We start from the raw sequence: 18,688 nt of genomic DNA, 5'->3' as shown, positions 1-18,688 counted from the left end.
CTCTTGCATTCCACGAGTACTGCGAACGCGAGAATATCTCAAAATCGCTCGGCGCTTGGTAAAAGCCTTGTAAATTGTCCGTCACCTTCATCCAAAAACAGAGCGAATCTCCATCTCGTTTGCGACTTTACAAATTTACCAGTTTTTGTCTTTCCTGTAAAAATATACGTATGATGAGAAATATATATATATATATATTTTTGTTTTTTTTTTTTTTGCTAAATTGTTGTATATTGTTACTTACACAAGTCTTTTTATAGGAGAAAGATTTCAAAGAGGAGACATGTATTAAATAGATGTAACAATAAGAAGAAATCCAATTAAAAATAAAAAGTGCGCGTCAAACGAAGAAAAAGTTATAACATCAAGTTGTAACATTCAATAAAGCCGCGGGAGATTAAAATCTCATCAAGATTTTCCTCTTTTTCCGCTCACGCGTATCCTTAATCGTGTCGCAAGAAATATCTTGACGTTTCCCTTTTCGCCCGTGATCTGAGAAAAACACGACCAGAGAGGACGAGACACGATGCGAAATTACACGCGAGTATAACGGTATTATTATGTCTTAAGGCAGCAATGACTGGGTTTATGTTAATAGCACTCTGTGATGCTTCCGGCTTGATGTATGCTTCGTCTTCCGCTTCCGTTCGATTCATCTACGACCTCGTTTCCACGCTTCTCGCCTAAGTTTCCTAACCCGGACCTCTTTCTCCTCTCGTGCCACTTAGGCTCGAAACGCATAAATATAAAATGCATAAATAGAAGCAGATATGTCAACCTAAAAGATGCAATTTACGTCTTTACGAGATAATGGATGACGTAAAATTTCGGCTGACAATGAGTTTGAGCCGCGCAGCAAGTCGGACAATTTGCCGTCTGCTTCTGTGAAGATAAGTTTTTTACGAGTGCATCAGCTGATACGCTGATGTGCTGTCTTGATACTTGTCTTATAAGATATCGTGTCATACGGTTGACAAGTGACGTTGATAACCGCTATTAAAATATGATAACGCCTTGGAATTTAAAATTGTGCGGTTTACATCGTAAGTTGATATCTTCGCATCTTCTCTCAAGTTGAAATGTTTTCAATGATATTTAGACAAGTATTCCAACATGCGAATCCCGTTGCGCTTGTCAGTTTCTATTTTGTTATCGACACGCGATCGTCAATAACCTACTCTTGCATTAAAAATTAGAATTTTTTTTCTCTCCCGACAGATTTTCTCCCCAGAACTGCGTTTGCGCCGTCGCTATTTTCAGGCGACTCTGTCAAATCGATAACGCTGATATAATGTATGATATAATGTATGATTAATATACCTACTTTATTAGCGATAATATATCAGGGAGCCATCAAACATGGCTAACAGAGAGCCCATGAACGTGTTCAGATAATAAGCAATACTTCGTTTTCTCCTTTCAGTCTTATAATCGAATCCGCACGAGTATCAGCGTTTGTCTCTGTCAGTTTTTAACGACGACAATGTTCGTTCTTGTCACCACTAACTGGTGCGGCAATCTCGGCGCTATCGACACTTACATGATCATCGATAACCGATTGCAGCCGTTACTTACATCCGCTCGTTTCTTGCCAACTAGCGCACCTTCGCGCGCGCGAGATTGTTTCCGGCGAGACGGGCGGACTCCTCTCTTTTTCCTCCGACATCTCCCTCGACTATCGACGCGCGGCTTCCTCATCTGGTACGTGAAAATCGTTTCCTTAAACTGACACCGCGCCGAAATATTTCCGGCTCGTTGAGTCCCGTTTGCAAAAGGGATCGTGGATAAACGCGTTTGGTTTGTCTCGGGCCTGCACTCCACCGAGTTTCTCCTTCCTCGTCGTCTTCGTACAAGGACTAACGTCCTTCTCCTTCAGCTTTCGCTCGGCGAGTGTGAGAATTTAGTTGAATCCATTTCTCCGCGAGACGCCACGCCCCGGAAATCCAACGTTCCTTCATGACCGGCACTACTTTTTCCCCGTCGACCCTTATTTCGGCACGTTCGAGCGTGAAGAAAATAGGCGCGCACGCTTTTTCCTTTTCCTCGTGGCTCTAAGGTATGCGTGACTAGCGCGACTTGCGGGTTTCAGGAAAACAAGGAGGGAGGAAGGATGCATTAAACTTGATAGAAACACGAGATATGCCTCTCTCTCTCTCTCTTGGGAAAATATCTCTCGAAAGAAGAGAAATAGATTTAATCAATGAGTTGTCATTGTCAAATGTCGTAGCGATATTGAAATATATCGATAACTTTAAACCATAGTAAAAAAAAAATAAAATCTGAAGAAAATTAATGTGAATTCGTTGTGATTTTTTTTAAAAAATAAAATATTAATTTTTCCAATTCTATTTAATTATTTTTCAGCATCGTATTCTGTTTTTTCTTTACATTTATGATACTAATAAGAGTAATTCATGTTAGAAATTAATAATTATGATCGATTCAACGACGCAACTTTGTCGAGAAGCAGACATTTTTCATCTTTCTGCACAGATTTCAAAGCGTGCAAAGCGTTTGACCTCGTCTGCTCTTTTTCTTCGCTCCGTTTCTGTCCAATCACGACCGCGAAATAGAGTAGCTGCGTCGAGAGGGAGGCTGCTTCGAAAAGTCTCGAAACTTTCGGGAGTTAATTTGATTTATCGTCATACCGTCGCTTCTCTCAAATTCATGCCTCATCCTTTTTCTTACCTCCCATTTTATCGTGAGAAATTCGCGAATGGAGATTCCGCTTAGGTAAAGAGGGGGAGAATACTATCGAGAGAATTTATTATTGATTCCGGCGTGTTTAAAAGGATCGCAACTGGCGCCGATTGATAAAAGGGCAACTGCTATTGTTGTACTAGGCTTTCCGCCCGACGAGAACTAACTGGAGGAACTCCGAGTCTTCTCTTCTCCCCACCGTCTCGCTTTCGAAGACCATCCCCGGTCGGATATTGCGTTTCATTGTTCCTGATATAATACGAAGGCAGAAACAGTGAAACGAAAAGGGAAGACGTTCGTCTTTGTAAACTTCCGGCGCCCGCGTCCTGCCTGCCTCCCTTTCGACTTCTCTCCGCCGCTCTTTGCCCTCCTACATCTCTATTACACTTCCTTTTTCCGTGTACATCGTTGGCCGTTATTAAGCCCCACGAAGATAGATCGTATCGTACGCCGATGAGCGCCGCGGATTTATTTCATACGGCTAGGAGGATTATTATTTTCAAATATCGCCTTTACACGCTCGCAGGATTTATTGCGCGATCCTCCGTGAGATATCTGCAATTCAGCTTCATTGTTCTCACCGTGAAATCCCATACATTTTAGTCAAAATAAGTCCTCTTAAACTTGTTCCTCCTGTGCGTGTAATTTTTACACTTTAAAGTCACAGTTGTATCCGGGTCGTTCTACTAGTCATCTACTTACTTATCAGATTTTTAGCAGAAAAGTTAAATCATTTCTACTTGTTTCAATCGTACACATATTTAGAGCAAAAGAGTAAAAAGATTAAATCCATATATTTATATAAATTACGTACCGAGATCGATTAGTGTTACGTTTAAACTGGCTGGTGCACAAGCACCAGCGAACGGGGTTGGGTTGCGGAAGGGTCGAGTTTAGTCGCTCCACTGGACTGTAACTTGAGCTAACCCCGAGAAACACCATCACCACCGCTGTCGGTGGAGAAGTTGCCTCGTCAGCCGCCGGTATAAGGTCGAAACCTAGCCTGTAGACAGGAAACGGAATTCAACTTCCTTCCCTTGGTCGAGGGCGAAGATTAATCTCGATGCAGTATCTCCTCCACCTGCAGCCGTATCTCTCCTTCACTCCACGTCTTTTCCATCTTCATCCTCTCATCCACGTTGCGTCGCACAGATTCTCTCTCGACTCCCATATGCAAATGATATAATTCATAAAAAGGAGTCGTAAGAAAGTCATTTAAATTTAATCAAATTTGCAGGATTAGCAGTGATTTCGTAAGTGTACGACGTAAGAACCAATCGAATGCAAATGAAATTTTAGCACGCCAGTCATTTCACTTTATATATTCTTATAATTATATTCAGAAAAATGTCTATATGACCTATAACAGAGATAATAGTAATGATAAAAATTGTGAGTTTTTAAAAAGGATTAATAATTTCGAATAAAAATGATTAATTTCTTAATAAACTCCTCACATGTACACGCACGAAAAGAATACATTATTAATTACAAGTTATTATTGTAAATAATCACAAGTGTCTCTCCCGACGCTATTTGTATTGTACTATTAAATGCGACCTATTTTTCAGACCCCTGCGGAAGCGTCGAATGCGTAGAACCAGAAATCTGTCAACTGGATGGTTCGAGGCAACCGGCCTGTCGCTGCGGGGAACAATGCGGCCTCGAATTTTCACCGGTATGCGGAAGTGATGGCAAAACATATTCCAACGAGTGCGGCCTTCGCCAGGAGTCCTGCCGATCGAGATTACCGCTCAAGAAAATGTACAACGGCGCCTGCAGTTCCGGTAATACGAGATCCGCATTTGATCCGAAACCAATATAAATTGACGTTGAAATATACGAAAAATCGTCCATATATATATATATATATATATATATATATATATATTTATTGTGAACGATATTTTACGGTATTAAATATATATATATATATATATATATATATATCCACGCATACTGATGAAATTAATAAGAATTTATTTATTAAATATATATTAGTAAAATTAACGATTATGAGATTCTTTATCAATAAACAATATAACGCAATTAAATTATATAATCAATCTTTTCGAGTCGAGCTTTTCACTGCTTATATCTTGAAAAATAACGTTTAGTTCTCAAGCTATTTCCTTGAGGAATTCACAGTGCGATTGTTTGGACATTTCCCAGGACAAAACCCTTGCGAGGCGGCCAAGTGCAACTTCTACGAGCAATGCGCAATCAATCGCCAAGGGATCGCCAACTGCGAATGTGGCCCCGAATGTGAACCAGTGATGAGGCCCGTGTGCGCCCGCGGTGGGACCACCTACACGTCCATGTGCGAGCTGAAGAGACAGGCGTGCTTGATGAAGAGCAGCATCGAGGTCGCTTACGTCGGCACGTGTGGCTCCAGGGGACCCTGTTCCGAGAAGGTCAGTCTTGATGCATTTGCATGCGCGATACGTTCGAGCACTCTCGCCATTTCCGCTTCTGCGCTCACTGAAATATAAGTATCAACTGCGAATTATTGTTCTTTTGTCTGCTTTTTAATTCATTCTATATCGTATTTTATTAAATTCGATAGATCGATTATACAAATACAGGAATATTATTATTACAATAGTATACATTTGTATAAATATTCTTGCCACGTTGATTTTGCTCGATGTAACAGTTAAAAATAATTGGAAATAAAATGAAAATATTTTGACAATGTCGAAGATTTAGATTAGTATAATTTAATTCTATATGTCAAAGTTTTAAAGTTACAATTTTACCTTTATTTTCGTAATAAATATATACATAGGTACGACTTGAAACGCCACAATTTAGTTCGATTTAAGCTACGAACAGCTATTCGGTCTACAAAACAAGGTTTGTAATCGACGTCGAGTAAGCTCGCGAAATGGAAATTGCTAGATGTATTCACCGCGGAAATTGGAAGGGATCAAGAGTTCGATGAAGTGCGGAGAGAATTTCCTACCATTCGCTATTTCTCCTTCTCGATACTTTCTCGATTTCCCGCAAAATTCGAAAGCCCGAGGTGAGATCTTTACCATTTCGACGAGCTCCTTCGCCAAAAAGCAATTGTCGCTAATTGGATGACACCGTGCCGGGTAACTCTGCGAGAAAGCTAGTGGATCCTGGCACGAAAAGGAACGGCGAGAAATCGAGCTCGATGAATTTGCCGAAAACACTCGAGTATCGAGCTCCTCCGGTGTATTTCTCACGAATAGCTTTATGAACCTCGATATAGGATCGATAGAATCGAGAAACTCTCCAATAACTAATTAATTCCTTTACATTTTCACTACATTTTACTTTACCTTATTCTTAGTTTAATTAGAAAATATTTCAATATATATTGTATATATAAAAGATATTTTTTTATTTAAAATATATAAATATTATTAATGTATATTTTGACTATTTATATATATTTTTATACATATATATTTTAAAGTTATATAATTTAATTAAAAAAAAAATATATATATATATATAATTATAATGTAATTTAAAAAAAAATATAATACGGTTAATTAAAAAATCTGAGAGAGAATGACGCAAAATGATGGTAATTTCTCGTACCGTGTAACGCAACGATATATGTTAGATGTTTGATTATTCGGTTCGCAGGTGTGTCAGTGGGGCGCAATTTGCGCGGAGAACGGCGACAATGCTGTGTGCGAATGTCCGACTTGTCCGGCAGAATTTCAGCCTGTGTGTGGCGATGATGGCATCAGCTATGGCAACGAGTGCAAGCTTCGCCTGGAGGCGTGTCAGCATCGACGGGAGATACGCGTTCTGTACCAAGGATTGTGCAGTGAGTACTGAAAATAGATTTTACACGAGGACGCACGTTCTCTCGGTCTCTGCGAATGCGCTCGTCGCATATTTTTAAAACTAGAACATCATCTACATGCATTGTTGACAATCTCAGATTTCATATCTGTTACGAAGGGGATTTTAATAATAATAAAAGAAAAATATACATTAAAAGAAATGTAGGGCACATTTCTCAAACTCAATATATTTCAGGTGAAAATATGTCAGGTGTGAATGAATTTTTTTCACGAAAATGAAATTTCTTTCGTCGCTTTAAAGTTTCTGGCATCATTTAGATGAGAAAACATAAGAAAGGAGAGCGCATAAAAGGATTAGATTCCAACACAGTCCGTTAGAAAAAGTCTAATGCAATTAGAAATATTAACTTTCGGGCAATCAAATTTTCTCGCACATTTCGAAATTCCAATGTATTTAAATGGCAGTTTTAATTTTCTAATTACTTTATGCTTTACTTGATATAATTTTCTATTCAATCGCTCGTTCCGTCGTCGCGAAAGAAAATATATTGCCGGTGAATTAATCTCTTTAATAGGTTTTTCGCAAAAGGCACTTCAATTAATCACCTCAAATTCTCAATTCCCATTTCGCGATCGGTTGTTCCCGCATATCAAGCGCTCTCTTATCGGCACTAATAATTGAGCAGGGAAAATAATTTCCATCTCGCGACGCGGGGCGTTAAGAGAACAAATCTGTAATTTTAATATTGCCCAAGTGGTCGGACAACGGGGGTTAATATACGGTCGCGTAACCGCGCCGCCGGCAGCGGCGGTAACTTAAAACTTGCTACGACTAATTTGAATATCCGGCCCGGGTAAATTGAATTTATAACGGATTTCTGAACGATCTTAAGTAGCACGGTGGCATGAAACTTGATTAACGTCGATGACCTCGCGTGTTTCTCTAAAATTAGGCATCGATCGGCCGTACACGTCCGCGCTTCCTCGTGTTCGATACGACGCGATAAAGGGTCGCGATCGTCAAAATCAGCATTGTGTTTGGTACGAAAAAAATAGGAAACGTATAATTTGCAAGCCCGCTACTTCATCTTGATAGAAAAACTTTCATAAGCCACGTAATAAGATCTATTTCTCTCGTGGTGAATTCATAGTACTTTGATTATTTCGCAAACGTATTGAAATAATTTATCTTTGTAAATTGTAACTTTTTTTTTATTACATGCGCGATAAAAAAAAAAGTACAGTGTTTGATAAAGTTATGCTTCGACCACGTCAGATACTTTCAGCGATATCATTCGAGTTTCCTTTCTTTTCGTTTTCTCGCTCGCGATAGGAATTCCAGACGATATCGTAAACAACTTCATGCATACTGCACTCGACGATGCATCACCGCGGCTGCACGCGAACTCGCGCTATTAATCTTCATTTTATTATTTTCTACGATGCCTTTAATAACGACGCCGTGCGCCCTCTCCGCCGATCCCAGGAGGGCGGGGGTGGGAGGAAAGGGTGAAGGAGAGAGATTTCATCGACCGTGTACTTTACGACGTTGGCCCCTACCCTGCAATTTCATTCTTATTAATCCACCCCTCCCTCTCTGCCCACCCACGATAATCTAGAATGAGCCGCTATCAGGAGAACGGTGGTCTCAAAAGGACGCGAATTCCTGGGCGATTTTCCGTCCTGCGCGTCTTTTCTTAGCATTCGATGAATATCACGCTCCAATCGTCTTTCCTTCCACGTCTTAATGTACGATTTCGATGACAAATCATAAGACGAGTACGTCTTTTCGCTTATGTTGCATGTATAAATTAAATACACTATCTTTTTATAAACAAAATATTAAAATTGCAAGTACCTACAGTTTTTAAAATAAAATTCCACCTTACCTGCGAGGCAAATATTTGCGAGATATAAAATATTATTTCATTATCTAGAGTAAATTGATCTAATTACAATCATAATCGCATTAGTGAATGCAAAGGATTATATATATATATATATATATGTATCATTAAATATTATGACAAAGCCTCTTTGTTCTCGAGCTTGTGATGACGGCTCCCTTGTAAAAAGGAGGGTATCGCCGCAATTAAACAGGGGAGGAAATGCTTCGTTCTACCGTCTCTCCTTTGGTTTTCATCCTTCCGCTCGTCTTTATGGAAATCACTCGCGAATGAAGCGCTTTTCAACGCGAAACAAACGCACAACTCGACGTTGGCCCCGAGGAACGATTGCACGATGACACCTGGCACTGTTCATTTCCAACGCAAATTCACGTACTCGCGCAAACATTCCTTGTTAGTCGTACGCAACGAATAAACTATGTAGAAAGTGTCCTAAAATCACTGCTGTGTGTTTTAAAAACAAATGTATGCAAAAAAGCCAATATTAAATAAAACCTGTCAAATTTTCTATAATACGATATTATTTTACTTTATTTATTGACTATAACACATAATTTATTGCACACGCACGTATACATGTATATACCTACACATACGCAATTGCAATAAATAGATAATAAAATGTAATATAAATATTAACGATATAAGAGATGACGTAAACAGTTATCGTCGTCAAATATATGTATACGCGAGTAAACATAATACTCGGCAAGATGGATCCGCAAATTTTTCAGACGCACTCCCGCGTGCCCGCGTCTTGCGCGGAAATAAATCGCAACATTCCCTATTTGCATCTTTATTAAAGTTCCACTTGTCAACATAGCGCGGACAAGCGCGTCCGCTATCAGACGCGCAGATTTATCAAAAGCCCGCCGGCGAGGTTGCGTTCAAACAGCGATCCCATCAAACCAGGCATTCTGCTCCTCTCCCAGTTGCCGTCAGCCTCCTGCGACTGACGTTGTAAGGCCCCGAGAATATAAAATCACGTACTCGCGAAAGTTAGTCTAAACACAAACAGTAATTTCCATCACAAAAATCTGATGAAATGGGATGCCTGGGACGATGAGAGGAAAGTGATCCGCCCGAGTAGCTGCCTACGCCACGACGACGATGGTACCGATGCCGAGGTTTACCGAACTTTCCTCATAACACACGTACCCAAAAAGATTGGATTGCTTTTAATATCAGGCGAACGCGGCGGCCCGCGAATTCGAAATTCTAGAACGGAAGAAGAAAGGAAACCAAAGTTTCCCCGAGAGAGAGAGAGAGAGAGAGAGAGAGAGAGAGAGAATATCGCTACTAAACTCTTGACATCCCATAATCGTGATGCTATCTATGTTTAGAATTCTGCGTATATGTCGCGTTTAAAAGAAAAAAAAAAAAAAAAAAATCTTATATAATCTTCTAGAATACTCTGAGAGCTCGCGATAATAACGGTCGTATACGTTATTCCAGTCACAGCGAAAGCATTTCGAAGAGCACGCAATCTTCTGCGATGATTTTCATTATCGCTCCGGACTCTCGTGTCAGAAATCGAGCGGAACGTGTCGTAGAATTCGGTTTCGTGCGACGTCGGTTGAAATCATATGAGTTGTTACCCCGCGGCATGCACGCTGCATATGCATGCGTTTCCTTGCGCGTTGCTAACCCTCCTCAGCCCACCCCTCCATCGTCCCACCCTTGTTCGTAGTCACGCTCTTCGCGCGTGATGATTCTCGTTTTCAAACCTTCGTCGGAAAACTCGAGAGAGAGAGAGAGAGAGTCACCCTCCCCTTTTCTCTGCCAGCATCATCGACACGTTGCGATGAATCTCTTCCGCTTTCCCTTCCCTCTTCTCCTCCGTCTCACCCTCACATCCGTCGTGGATTTCAATGAATTCTAAAGATAACTTTGCAGACTGCCAAGCCTCGCCTCCATCGTTCTTTCTACTCTTCCATTCTCCCCTGATTTCAGTTACTCGCATTTCGGTACCACCCTTTGTCTCGTCCGCTTCCCCTCTCAACCCCTTCCGGTCGCCCCTTTTCGCCTGCAGCAGCGAAAATTCCACTCGAAACGGACGCCGTTATGCAAATACCCGCGAGAATCTTTATTAATGTTATCCTGAGGCGGTCAGAGGGCGGTTCGCCGCACGGGATGGTCAAGGGGTGGCGCGTGATTAATGGCTCGAGTGATGTCACGAAACCGAAGGAATGTGTTAGAGAATCTGTGCTGAACCTAGACCCAGCTGCGCAACACGATATAGATTCTTGATCGTCATCGATCTGTTCACAGATGGCTGCGAGAACAAGAAGTGCGAGTTTTACGGCGGATGCGAAAGCGACAGCGCCGGAGAAGCCAAGTGCATCTGCCCTTCGAAATGCGAGAGTTCGGTAAGTTGCCATAGACAATCCCAAATGATGATTGATTGAAATAAAAATCTGTCAATTTTTCACGATAATGTAATCAATTTCTTTGCGCGAAATATTCTAGACATTTTTATAAATTATGTAATATACGTTAAAGACAAAAAAAAAATAGCCGCATTTCACATCAATTTTTTTATATATCTGCATGTTACATATTAATAACGTCACCGAGCGTTACAAATGTTTGTTCTAATGAATGGCGTGATCATAAATATGCCAGGAGGGCGTGCCGTGCATTATAGAATATTAAATCGACTGTTCGAGTTGTTTGGATTATTCAAAATTGTCATTTGCATTCGCACCGTTTCAATCGTCGAAATTTTATAAATGTCGCGTCCTGTCTTGTTTGTATTTCTACGAAAATATAATGTCGATGTGCGAGAGAAATGGCTCTCAATACAAGACTGACAGCCGTGCAGTCACGTCGTGTATGTGTGTGCGAAAATTCTAAATTCAATAAATCGCTATATATATATATATATATATATATATATATATATAAATAAAATATACATATTACACACGTGCACTTGCCGTGTAATAATTCTTTCAAATAAATATCATTAATTTTTATTGTAAATGAAAAAAATTGCTTTCTCAACTAATTGTTCCTACTCTCCGTTCGATATTTTATGTCTAAATTAATGAATACAATTTACAAAAATTTCTTACTTTATTTAATATTTCACGCTCTAAAGAATAATATTATGCACTTGTTAATAAAAAATAATATACATGATTATATTCTGTATATTTATAAACGCATCAAGTAGAGATGCAAATGTTTTTTCGCCCAAACAAAAGTTCAAATTTAATAAAGGGAACAATCTGTTTTCTACACCTATGGTGGCATTTTCTTTCAAACAATATTTCAATGCATCTAGATTCATTTCGCGTCGATATATACAATTGGCTGATTGAGCTCGTGCTGATTTTTCTGTCGGAAAGAAATAGATCCAGTTACTATCACACGTCGCAATCTCTTGGTCGTTCCGAGATGCTGGCGGCAATTCGTCGAGCTAGGCTTCGCTCGTTAACGTAATCGACGTGAAATATTCATACGATGATGAATGCTCGGCTCGATGCACCGGTGTATATGCATTCTTGGCCAGCAGCGATGTTTCGCGTTTTTCCCAAGATCGTTCCATGTTACGCGTCGCGGAAGTTGCGCTTCGTTAGAAACACGCCGTGAGGGATGAGGGAGGCTGCCCTCCTCCCGGGAGGGCAGGTGGGATTGACACATTTGCATGCGCTATTTTCAGGACTTTCCATCAACGTTCCGCGTTTCCGTTTCGCGTGCACGTGGGGGGAAAAGTCGCTTTATTACATCCCTCTTTCGCGGAATAAATGGCGTTTCCGTGTTTCATTAGATGGCCGACAATATGGTGGATGACTCTTCAAAATATCGAAAGTATCACGGCGAAAACGCGACACGACCATTCGCGTTCTTCGTTAGAGAAATAAGAAAATTGATAAAAGGGAGGTTTTTTAATTAATCTTTCGTTATCATTCTCGCGACCCTTTGCCGGGTGTGGCCTGACGCGTTTTATCTCTCGATGCATGCCACGAATGCTCAGCGGTAAATCCTCAGTAAATTGTGACGAGTCACTGTCATTTATTTATGTATATAATGCGTGCAGGACGAACGAGTTCTTGCAAAGGTTGAATGCAATTAGTATGAAAAGGCACTTCTTTCTAAAAAGCACACAAAAAAGATATACGTATGTAATAAAAATAAATTGGGATTTATTAACTCGCAATTTTCGGACTGACTCTCATTCTCTCATTATTTCCCATTAATAACTGTTTAATGGTAACAATTTGATGCGCGCCGAAACATGAAATGCGGTTCGCTTGCACGAAGCTCCAATTTCGGTGGATTTATTTGCCTATCTCTCGGATCGATTTCCGATAAATAATTTTTCGTATCCGGTTGCACGCGGATATTGCAATCTCTCTTCTCTCTCTTACTTTTTCCCGGCCTGTCACGGCGATCGCGCACATTCAGAATGGGAGGCATGTCGGTTCATCAAGATAGCGGTCCCGTGGAAAATTCAGCCGATCTCTCGATTCGGGTAGACGGGCGAGGTGGCACGGATTTCACGATTCGTGAAACGTCCTGCTGACGAGACGGCGGAACAATTCCGAATTCCTCCAACGTGGTCTTTTCGTGGTCGTCCGTGAGGAGACGCGGACAGGAATAAGAGATGGATTTAACGTCGAGGAAAAAGAGTTGAGAGAAAAAGGATTAGATTGGCAGGGGTTTTTCGAAGCCGTGGACCCGAGTCTTTTACGGACGACTCTCCCGTCGTTTTCTTTTCCGGGACGACGACCAGAACGAAAGTCCGCCTTCGTCAGTCGGTCACGGATGCTTATCCGGGAAGTATCAACGACCTTTCTAACTCGCAATGGGAATTCCGGAACGTGTTTCCAGGACGGATAAATACGAGATCAATTACCTGGCGAGATTGGAGTTTTTTTTTTATATTAAAAAATTATAAACATGTAATTTAATTGTAATTTAATTGTAAACTGTAAAATTAATGTTTTTCACATTTCTCTCGCGCAAATTAAACCGAAAATATTCACCAGTCATTATCTTTTCGTAGCAGTAAAAATTGTGTTATGCGCTTTACAGAGTATCCCTAAATCGCATTTAGAATTAATTTGACGATCTTATTATTTGCAACTTAGACTTAAGCAGATGGTTTTATTCAAAAGGTAGCACACATTGTACCAGCGAGAACAACACGATGGACGCATTCGCGTACAATAATCCTCTTAATGAAACACGAACCATAGGTTCGCGCATGTACGCGGATTAACCTCAGAAAATGAGCTGACTGACGTCAATTAAACTTAACAGGGAACCAACTAAATCGTACGGTCTCTCTCCCTCCCTCTCATGCAGAAACTTTACCGCAGCCCGCATACCGGATGTGCGGATCTATTTTGAATGGGCGTAATAATAACTAACGTCTTTCTCAAAACGGCCAAAGCCATCCAAGCAGGTACCTTCCATCTCGAATTCCAATTAGATCAAATGAGGGCTTTTCCTAGGCGCATATGTCTATTTGCATAATTATATTACAATGGATGCTCTAACGGAGAGGGAGAGAGAGAGAGAGAGAGAGAGAGAGAGAGAGAGAGAGAGAAAAAATGCAAATTACTTATATAAATTATCAATTATATTTGTGATTGTTTCTACCGAATAATTCATCGCATATTAATTGCCCATTAATTATGTTTTCAATGCAATTTATTGTCAAATTATAAACAATAATTATATTTACTTTATATCATTAATTAGATTTAATTAAAATTGATTAAGCGTGAATCGGGTTAGGCACACTTTCGGTGAAAAATAAATTTCTCGTTCATCAATCAACTTTTATTGAAATACATGCGCACAGCTGACCGATATAACTGTGACAAAGGATGTACGGACACGAGTGTAATAAGCAAACAGGAGGAGTCGCGAATATGACAGCCGAGCTAATTAAGTTTTGCTCTTTCCCGTGCTATATTGCAGCGTAATCTCCTCCTGCTATTCCCCGACCTCACCTTGCTGTCCATCAAATGCACCATACATCTCCTGCGCAACAAGTGAGACACGCAGAGAGACCTTGTCTCTCTCATTCCCTCTTTCTCTTTTCTACTTTAAACTTTTACTTTTAAAACTTCCTTTGCTCTTTTAAATTTATCTTCCCATCTATTCCTCTTTGCTGCAACAAAACACGTGTACACGTGTCATTTTTATTATCGTTCTTGAACAAAAATTCTCTTTACATAGTGTGATATCAGGCAGAGATTTTACCTCGAGATGTAAAATTATTTTCATCTTCTTCCGCACGTGTCATTTTATATAATTATATTCGTAACTGTGTGTACAGGTAAAAGAGCCGCCGGGTGCGGAAAAGGTTTGCGGATCCGATGGAGTGACCTATGAAAATGAATGCGCCTTGAAAAGGGCGTCTTGTACAAGCCAGACCCTCATCACCATTAGCTACGTGGGTGACTGCGGTAAGCAGCATATATTTCATGTTCTTCGTAAATGCGAGCTAATGCGATGAGCTGATACTGCGACCAGATAACAACAGTCCTACTTCCTTTCCTTCTACGACAGTAATTTTTATATATTTCGAAAAACAAGAAAACAGGTTGTAGTATTTTTTCTTTTCTCGTTAATTCGCAAACACTTAAATATTATTCCATCGATATTTTTTTCCTACATTATTTCTTTAAATACACAATTTCATGTGCTTTTGTAATCGACGATCCAATTGGTGACTAAGGAGAGAAAATCAAACGTTTTCCAGAACTGTGCACGAGGGTGAAGTGCGATCACGGCGCGCATTGCGTGGCGGGGGTGTGCGTGTGTCCGGAGGTCTGTCCAGATAGCAACGGCGAGCTCGTTTGCGGTAGCGACGTGAAAACTTACCAGTCCGAGTGCGAGCTGCAACGAGCAGCCTGCGGCAGGGATCCCAAATTGCCCACGTTGCACGTCACGTTTTACGGGGACTGCGGTGACAGATTGGCCGTGGCGGCGTTGAGTATGTTACTGAAATTATATAGTAACCGGGTCCTTCTCTTTCTCTCTCTCTCTCTCTCTCTCTCTTTGCTGGCGAAAGTCTTTCTTCAGTTAATTAAAATATTTTGCAATAGCGAATATGCAGTCTTAAAAGATTCGCGAGATAAATGTAGAAAAAAAAAAAGAGAACTCGAGTATATAAATTTGAAAAGCTTTTGTAATTTAATTTTAATTCCGTGATCACAAAGTTTTTAAAAGATCATCCTATAGCGTTTGGCAGGCAAAATGCTTATCGCACGGTTTTACATTGTGGCTTATCAACGAGTTTGAACGTTCATGTCTGACGCAACGCGACTCGCAACCTCTTTGAGCTAAGACGCTCGAGGCGCGGGACGCACTTGTGAAGTTTCAAAGACGTTCACACGTTTCACACGTGCCTTCCCTGTAATCTTGCGAAGTTGCTGCTACCGTGTAACAGGGCGCGTAATTGAAAATAGTTTTCGCAAAACGGTCGCAGGAAGCGAGAACGCTTATTAGAACGGCGGGATACCTTAACGCTTATATCGGAAGCGCGTTAACCGCATGTCATTAAGGATTCGGCTGCCTTTAACGTTCTAACAACGCTTACGATAAACCGCCCTAACCGTCACCCTCTAACCGCTTCTAACAGCGACCAAGTCGACACTCGCGGTGACCCGCGTGGCCACCACCATCGCTGATGTGACGAGCACACAGGAGCGCGAGGCCTGCAAGGACATTCACTGCGACTTCGAGGCGACCTGCGAGCTCGGCCCGGACAGGTTTCCCAGGTGCAGCTGCAGATTCGACTGCGCCTCCATCTCGCCGGAGAATATGCGGCCCGTCTGCGGTAGCGACCTCAGAATCTACTCCTCCCTCTGCGCCATGAAGATGGAGGCTTGCCAGAGACAGCAGGAACTCAGGCTGAGACCCCTCGATCTCTGCGAAGGTTGGCTAGCAATCGGCAAGATTCGAATCGATCGATGAGGACGGGTTTTGCTTCTCTCGACGCTTTCGCGATAGTCTCTTTAACACGTCATCTCCTATTTTTATACTTTCCTACTAACAAGTGATAAATTCATCGAGTGCAGTAAATTCTCGCTTTGATTGTTGCTTTGAGATTAAAATATTAATGCGATATTAAAAATCTTTTTCCATGATACTTTTGCAGGCATGGAAGTCAAGCCTTGCAACGGTGATCCTCCTTTGATAGACTCCGAAGGTAAAGAATACGACTGCGGTAGTGGACCAGAACGGAGAGACTGCCCTAGCAATAGTTACTGTCATCAGACGACACGATTCGCTCGTTGCTGCAAGAAAGGTTGGCGAGAAAAATCGATCGATACACTTAATTATACAACATTAATGTTTTATATATTGATCATATCAAAAATAATATTAGATATAAATATAAAAATTGTATTTATATAGCATAAATATAAATAGAGGTAAATATATAAAGATGAACGTGTGGATGAAAATCTCAAGAGGATAAGTATCTCAAAGTTGCATTAAAAAGTCAACACGCAATTCTACTTATATTGCAAGTTGGAGGCGCTCGCGCGGACAGGTGACGATTGCGTGCTTTTCCAGTTCTAGGAAACCAGGTGCAAAAATGCACGGATTCATGGCACGGCTGTTGCCCGGATGGCAAGACCGCCGCGCTCGGCCCGGATGGTGCCGGCTGCCCGAGTTTGTGCAACTGCAATAGACTCGGCAGTGTATCAGACACCTGCAACCCGGAAACCGGTCAATGCGAATGCAGACCAGGCGTGGGCGGCCTCAAGTGCGACAGATGTATGCCGGGTTACTGGGGACTGCCGAAAATAAGCGAGGGTCATCAGGGATGCATACGTAAGATTTTCGGATCTGCGCTCTCCTGACTCTGTCATTTTAATATATATTTGTCAAACTTTTATTTCGCACAGACACAAATGTATGAAACGATTCAGCAAGTGTTGCCTGACATATTTTCAATCATTTATACGACCAATCCCCGTCTATCGAATAAACTATTTATTTACCTTGTACACGTATTGCCAAGATATTTACATTTATGATTGACAGCGTAAACAATCTTAATTACTTGCCGTAAAAATTGATGAGGCTCACTTGTTTTTTTCTCTGAACACAGCGTGCGGCTGTTCGCTATTCGGTTCCGTCAGAGAGGACTGCGAACAGATGACAGGCCGTTGTGTCTGCAAACCTGACATCCAGGGGCAAAAATGCACAATCTGCAACGACCACAACAAGATACTCACACCCACCGGATGTTATTCAGGTATCACGCGCAAAGATAATCGTCTGACTCTATTACGATATCTAATAGAGTCCCAATTAACGATCTAAAATTTAATTATAATTTCTTATGTCCCCATCAATAATTAAACTTTAATACCCGACTATACTCTCTCGAAAATCAAATTCTCCTGGGAATTAATATCACCCTAAGTTACTCCGCGTCAAATATCCTCTCGTTTCTCCACATAACAATGTAACGTAACGCGATGTAATGAGTTTTAACGGACGGACGATGACACCCTGATCCACCACGGCGCGCGTTGCAGATCCGGTTGGATCGTACATCTGTCTCGGTGACGCGCGGCGTAATTCTATTAATTAACGCGCCCCTAATCCGTTTTGCATCCGCAGCAGACACGATACCGCCCATACCTACGTCCTGCAACGAGCTGGAATGCTACTCGGGCGGCCACTGCACCGAGATCGGCGGCGCGCACTGCGTCTGTCCGTCCTCGTGCCCGGCGGACGTGCCGTCCGTGCCGGTGTGCGGCAGCGACGGGCAGACCTACGACAACGAGTGCGAGCTGCGGCTGTACGCGTGCCGCCACCAGGCCGACGTGGTCACGCAGGCCTTCGGCCACTGCAGAGGTGGGTTGTTCACTGAACGTACACCGCCGAACAGATCGCTTTACGTTCTGCTCTACTGAGAAAAAAACGCTACTGAGATAATGCCCGCGGCGCTTGTAAACAAGTAGCTCGAATGAATTATACACACAAACACACCCCAACCCACCCCCCACCCCCCTGTAGAAACGAAGAACGCGAGGTGCGGCTAGTCAAGCCGCGTTAGATAGTGCATCGAGAAATATGCATATAGTGTATGGCAGGATCTGAGAATAAAACCAAGGGTTGAAAGTTGAAACGACGCGCGTGAAAAGAGAAGGATAATTTATGCCTCTATAAAATATATATTTATTTATATATATATATATATATATATATATATATATATATATATATATATCAATTATATAACTAGTCTTCTCAAGACATGAAATTGCAGTACATTGTTGTATAAACCGTGTTGCTTCAACAGCT

General features: G+C 41.4%; 1 protein-coding gene across 6 annotated transcripts in view; it reads left to right on the top strand.

Moving 5' to 3' along the window:
- The window catches only part of LOC140672493 (agrin), a 335,476-nt gene that overhangs the window by 298,913 nt on the left and 17,875 nt on the right, over window positions 1–18,688 (top strand). For 4 of the 6 annotated variants that reach the window (XM_072904689.1, XM_072904691.1, XM_072904692.1 and 1 more), the window contains 11 exons: window positions 4,272–4,487; window positions 4,873–5,114; window positions 6,322–6,508; window positions 10,667–10,764; window positions 14,694–14,823; window positions 15,120–15,353; window positions 16,002–16,298; window positions 16,521–16,670; window positions 16,943–17,203; window positions 17,484–17,630; window positions 18,002–18,238. In XM_072904689.1, the coding sequence (XP_072760790.1) occupies window positions 4,272–4,487; window positions 4,873–5,114; window positions 6,322–6,508; window positions 10,667–10,764; window positions 14,694–14,823; window positions 15,120–15,353; window positions 16,002–16,298; window positions 16,521–16,670; window positions 16,943–17,203; window positions 17,484–17,630; window positions 18,002–18,238 (2,199 nt within the window). The remainder of the gene's footprint in view (window positions 1–4,271; window positions 4,488–4,872; window positions 5,115–6,321; window positions 6,509–10,666; window positions 10,765–14,693; window positions 14,824–15,119; window positions 15,354–16,001; window positions 16,299–16,520; window positions 16,671–16,942; window positions 17,204–17,483; window positions 17,631–18,001; window positions 18,239–18,688) is intronic. The other 2 variants (XM_072904690.1, XM_072904693.1) reach the window with 2 other exon arrangements.

This window comes from Anoplolepis gracilipes, chromosome 13 (assembly GCF_047496725.1).
Source record: "Anoplolepis gracilipes chromosome 13, ASM4749672v1, whole genome shotgun sequence".
Lineage (NCBI taxonomy): Eukaryota > Metazoa > Arthropoda > Insecta > Hymenoptera > Formicidae > Anoplolepis > Anoplolepis gracilipes.
Note: the sequence above shows the minus strand (reverse complement) of the source record. Positions and strands in the feature narration are given on the sequence as shown.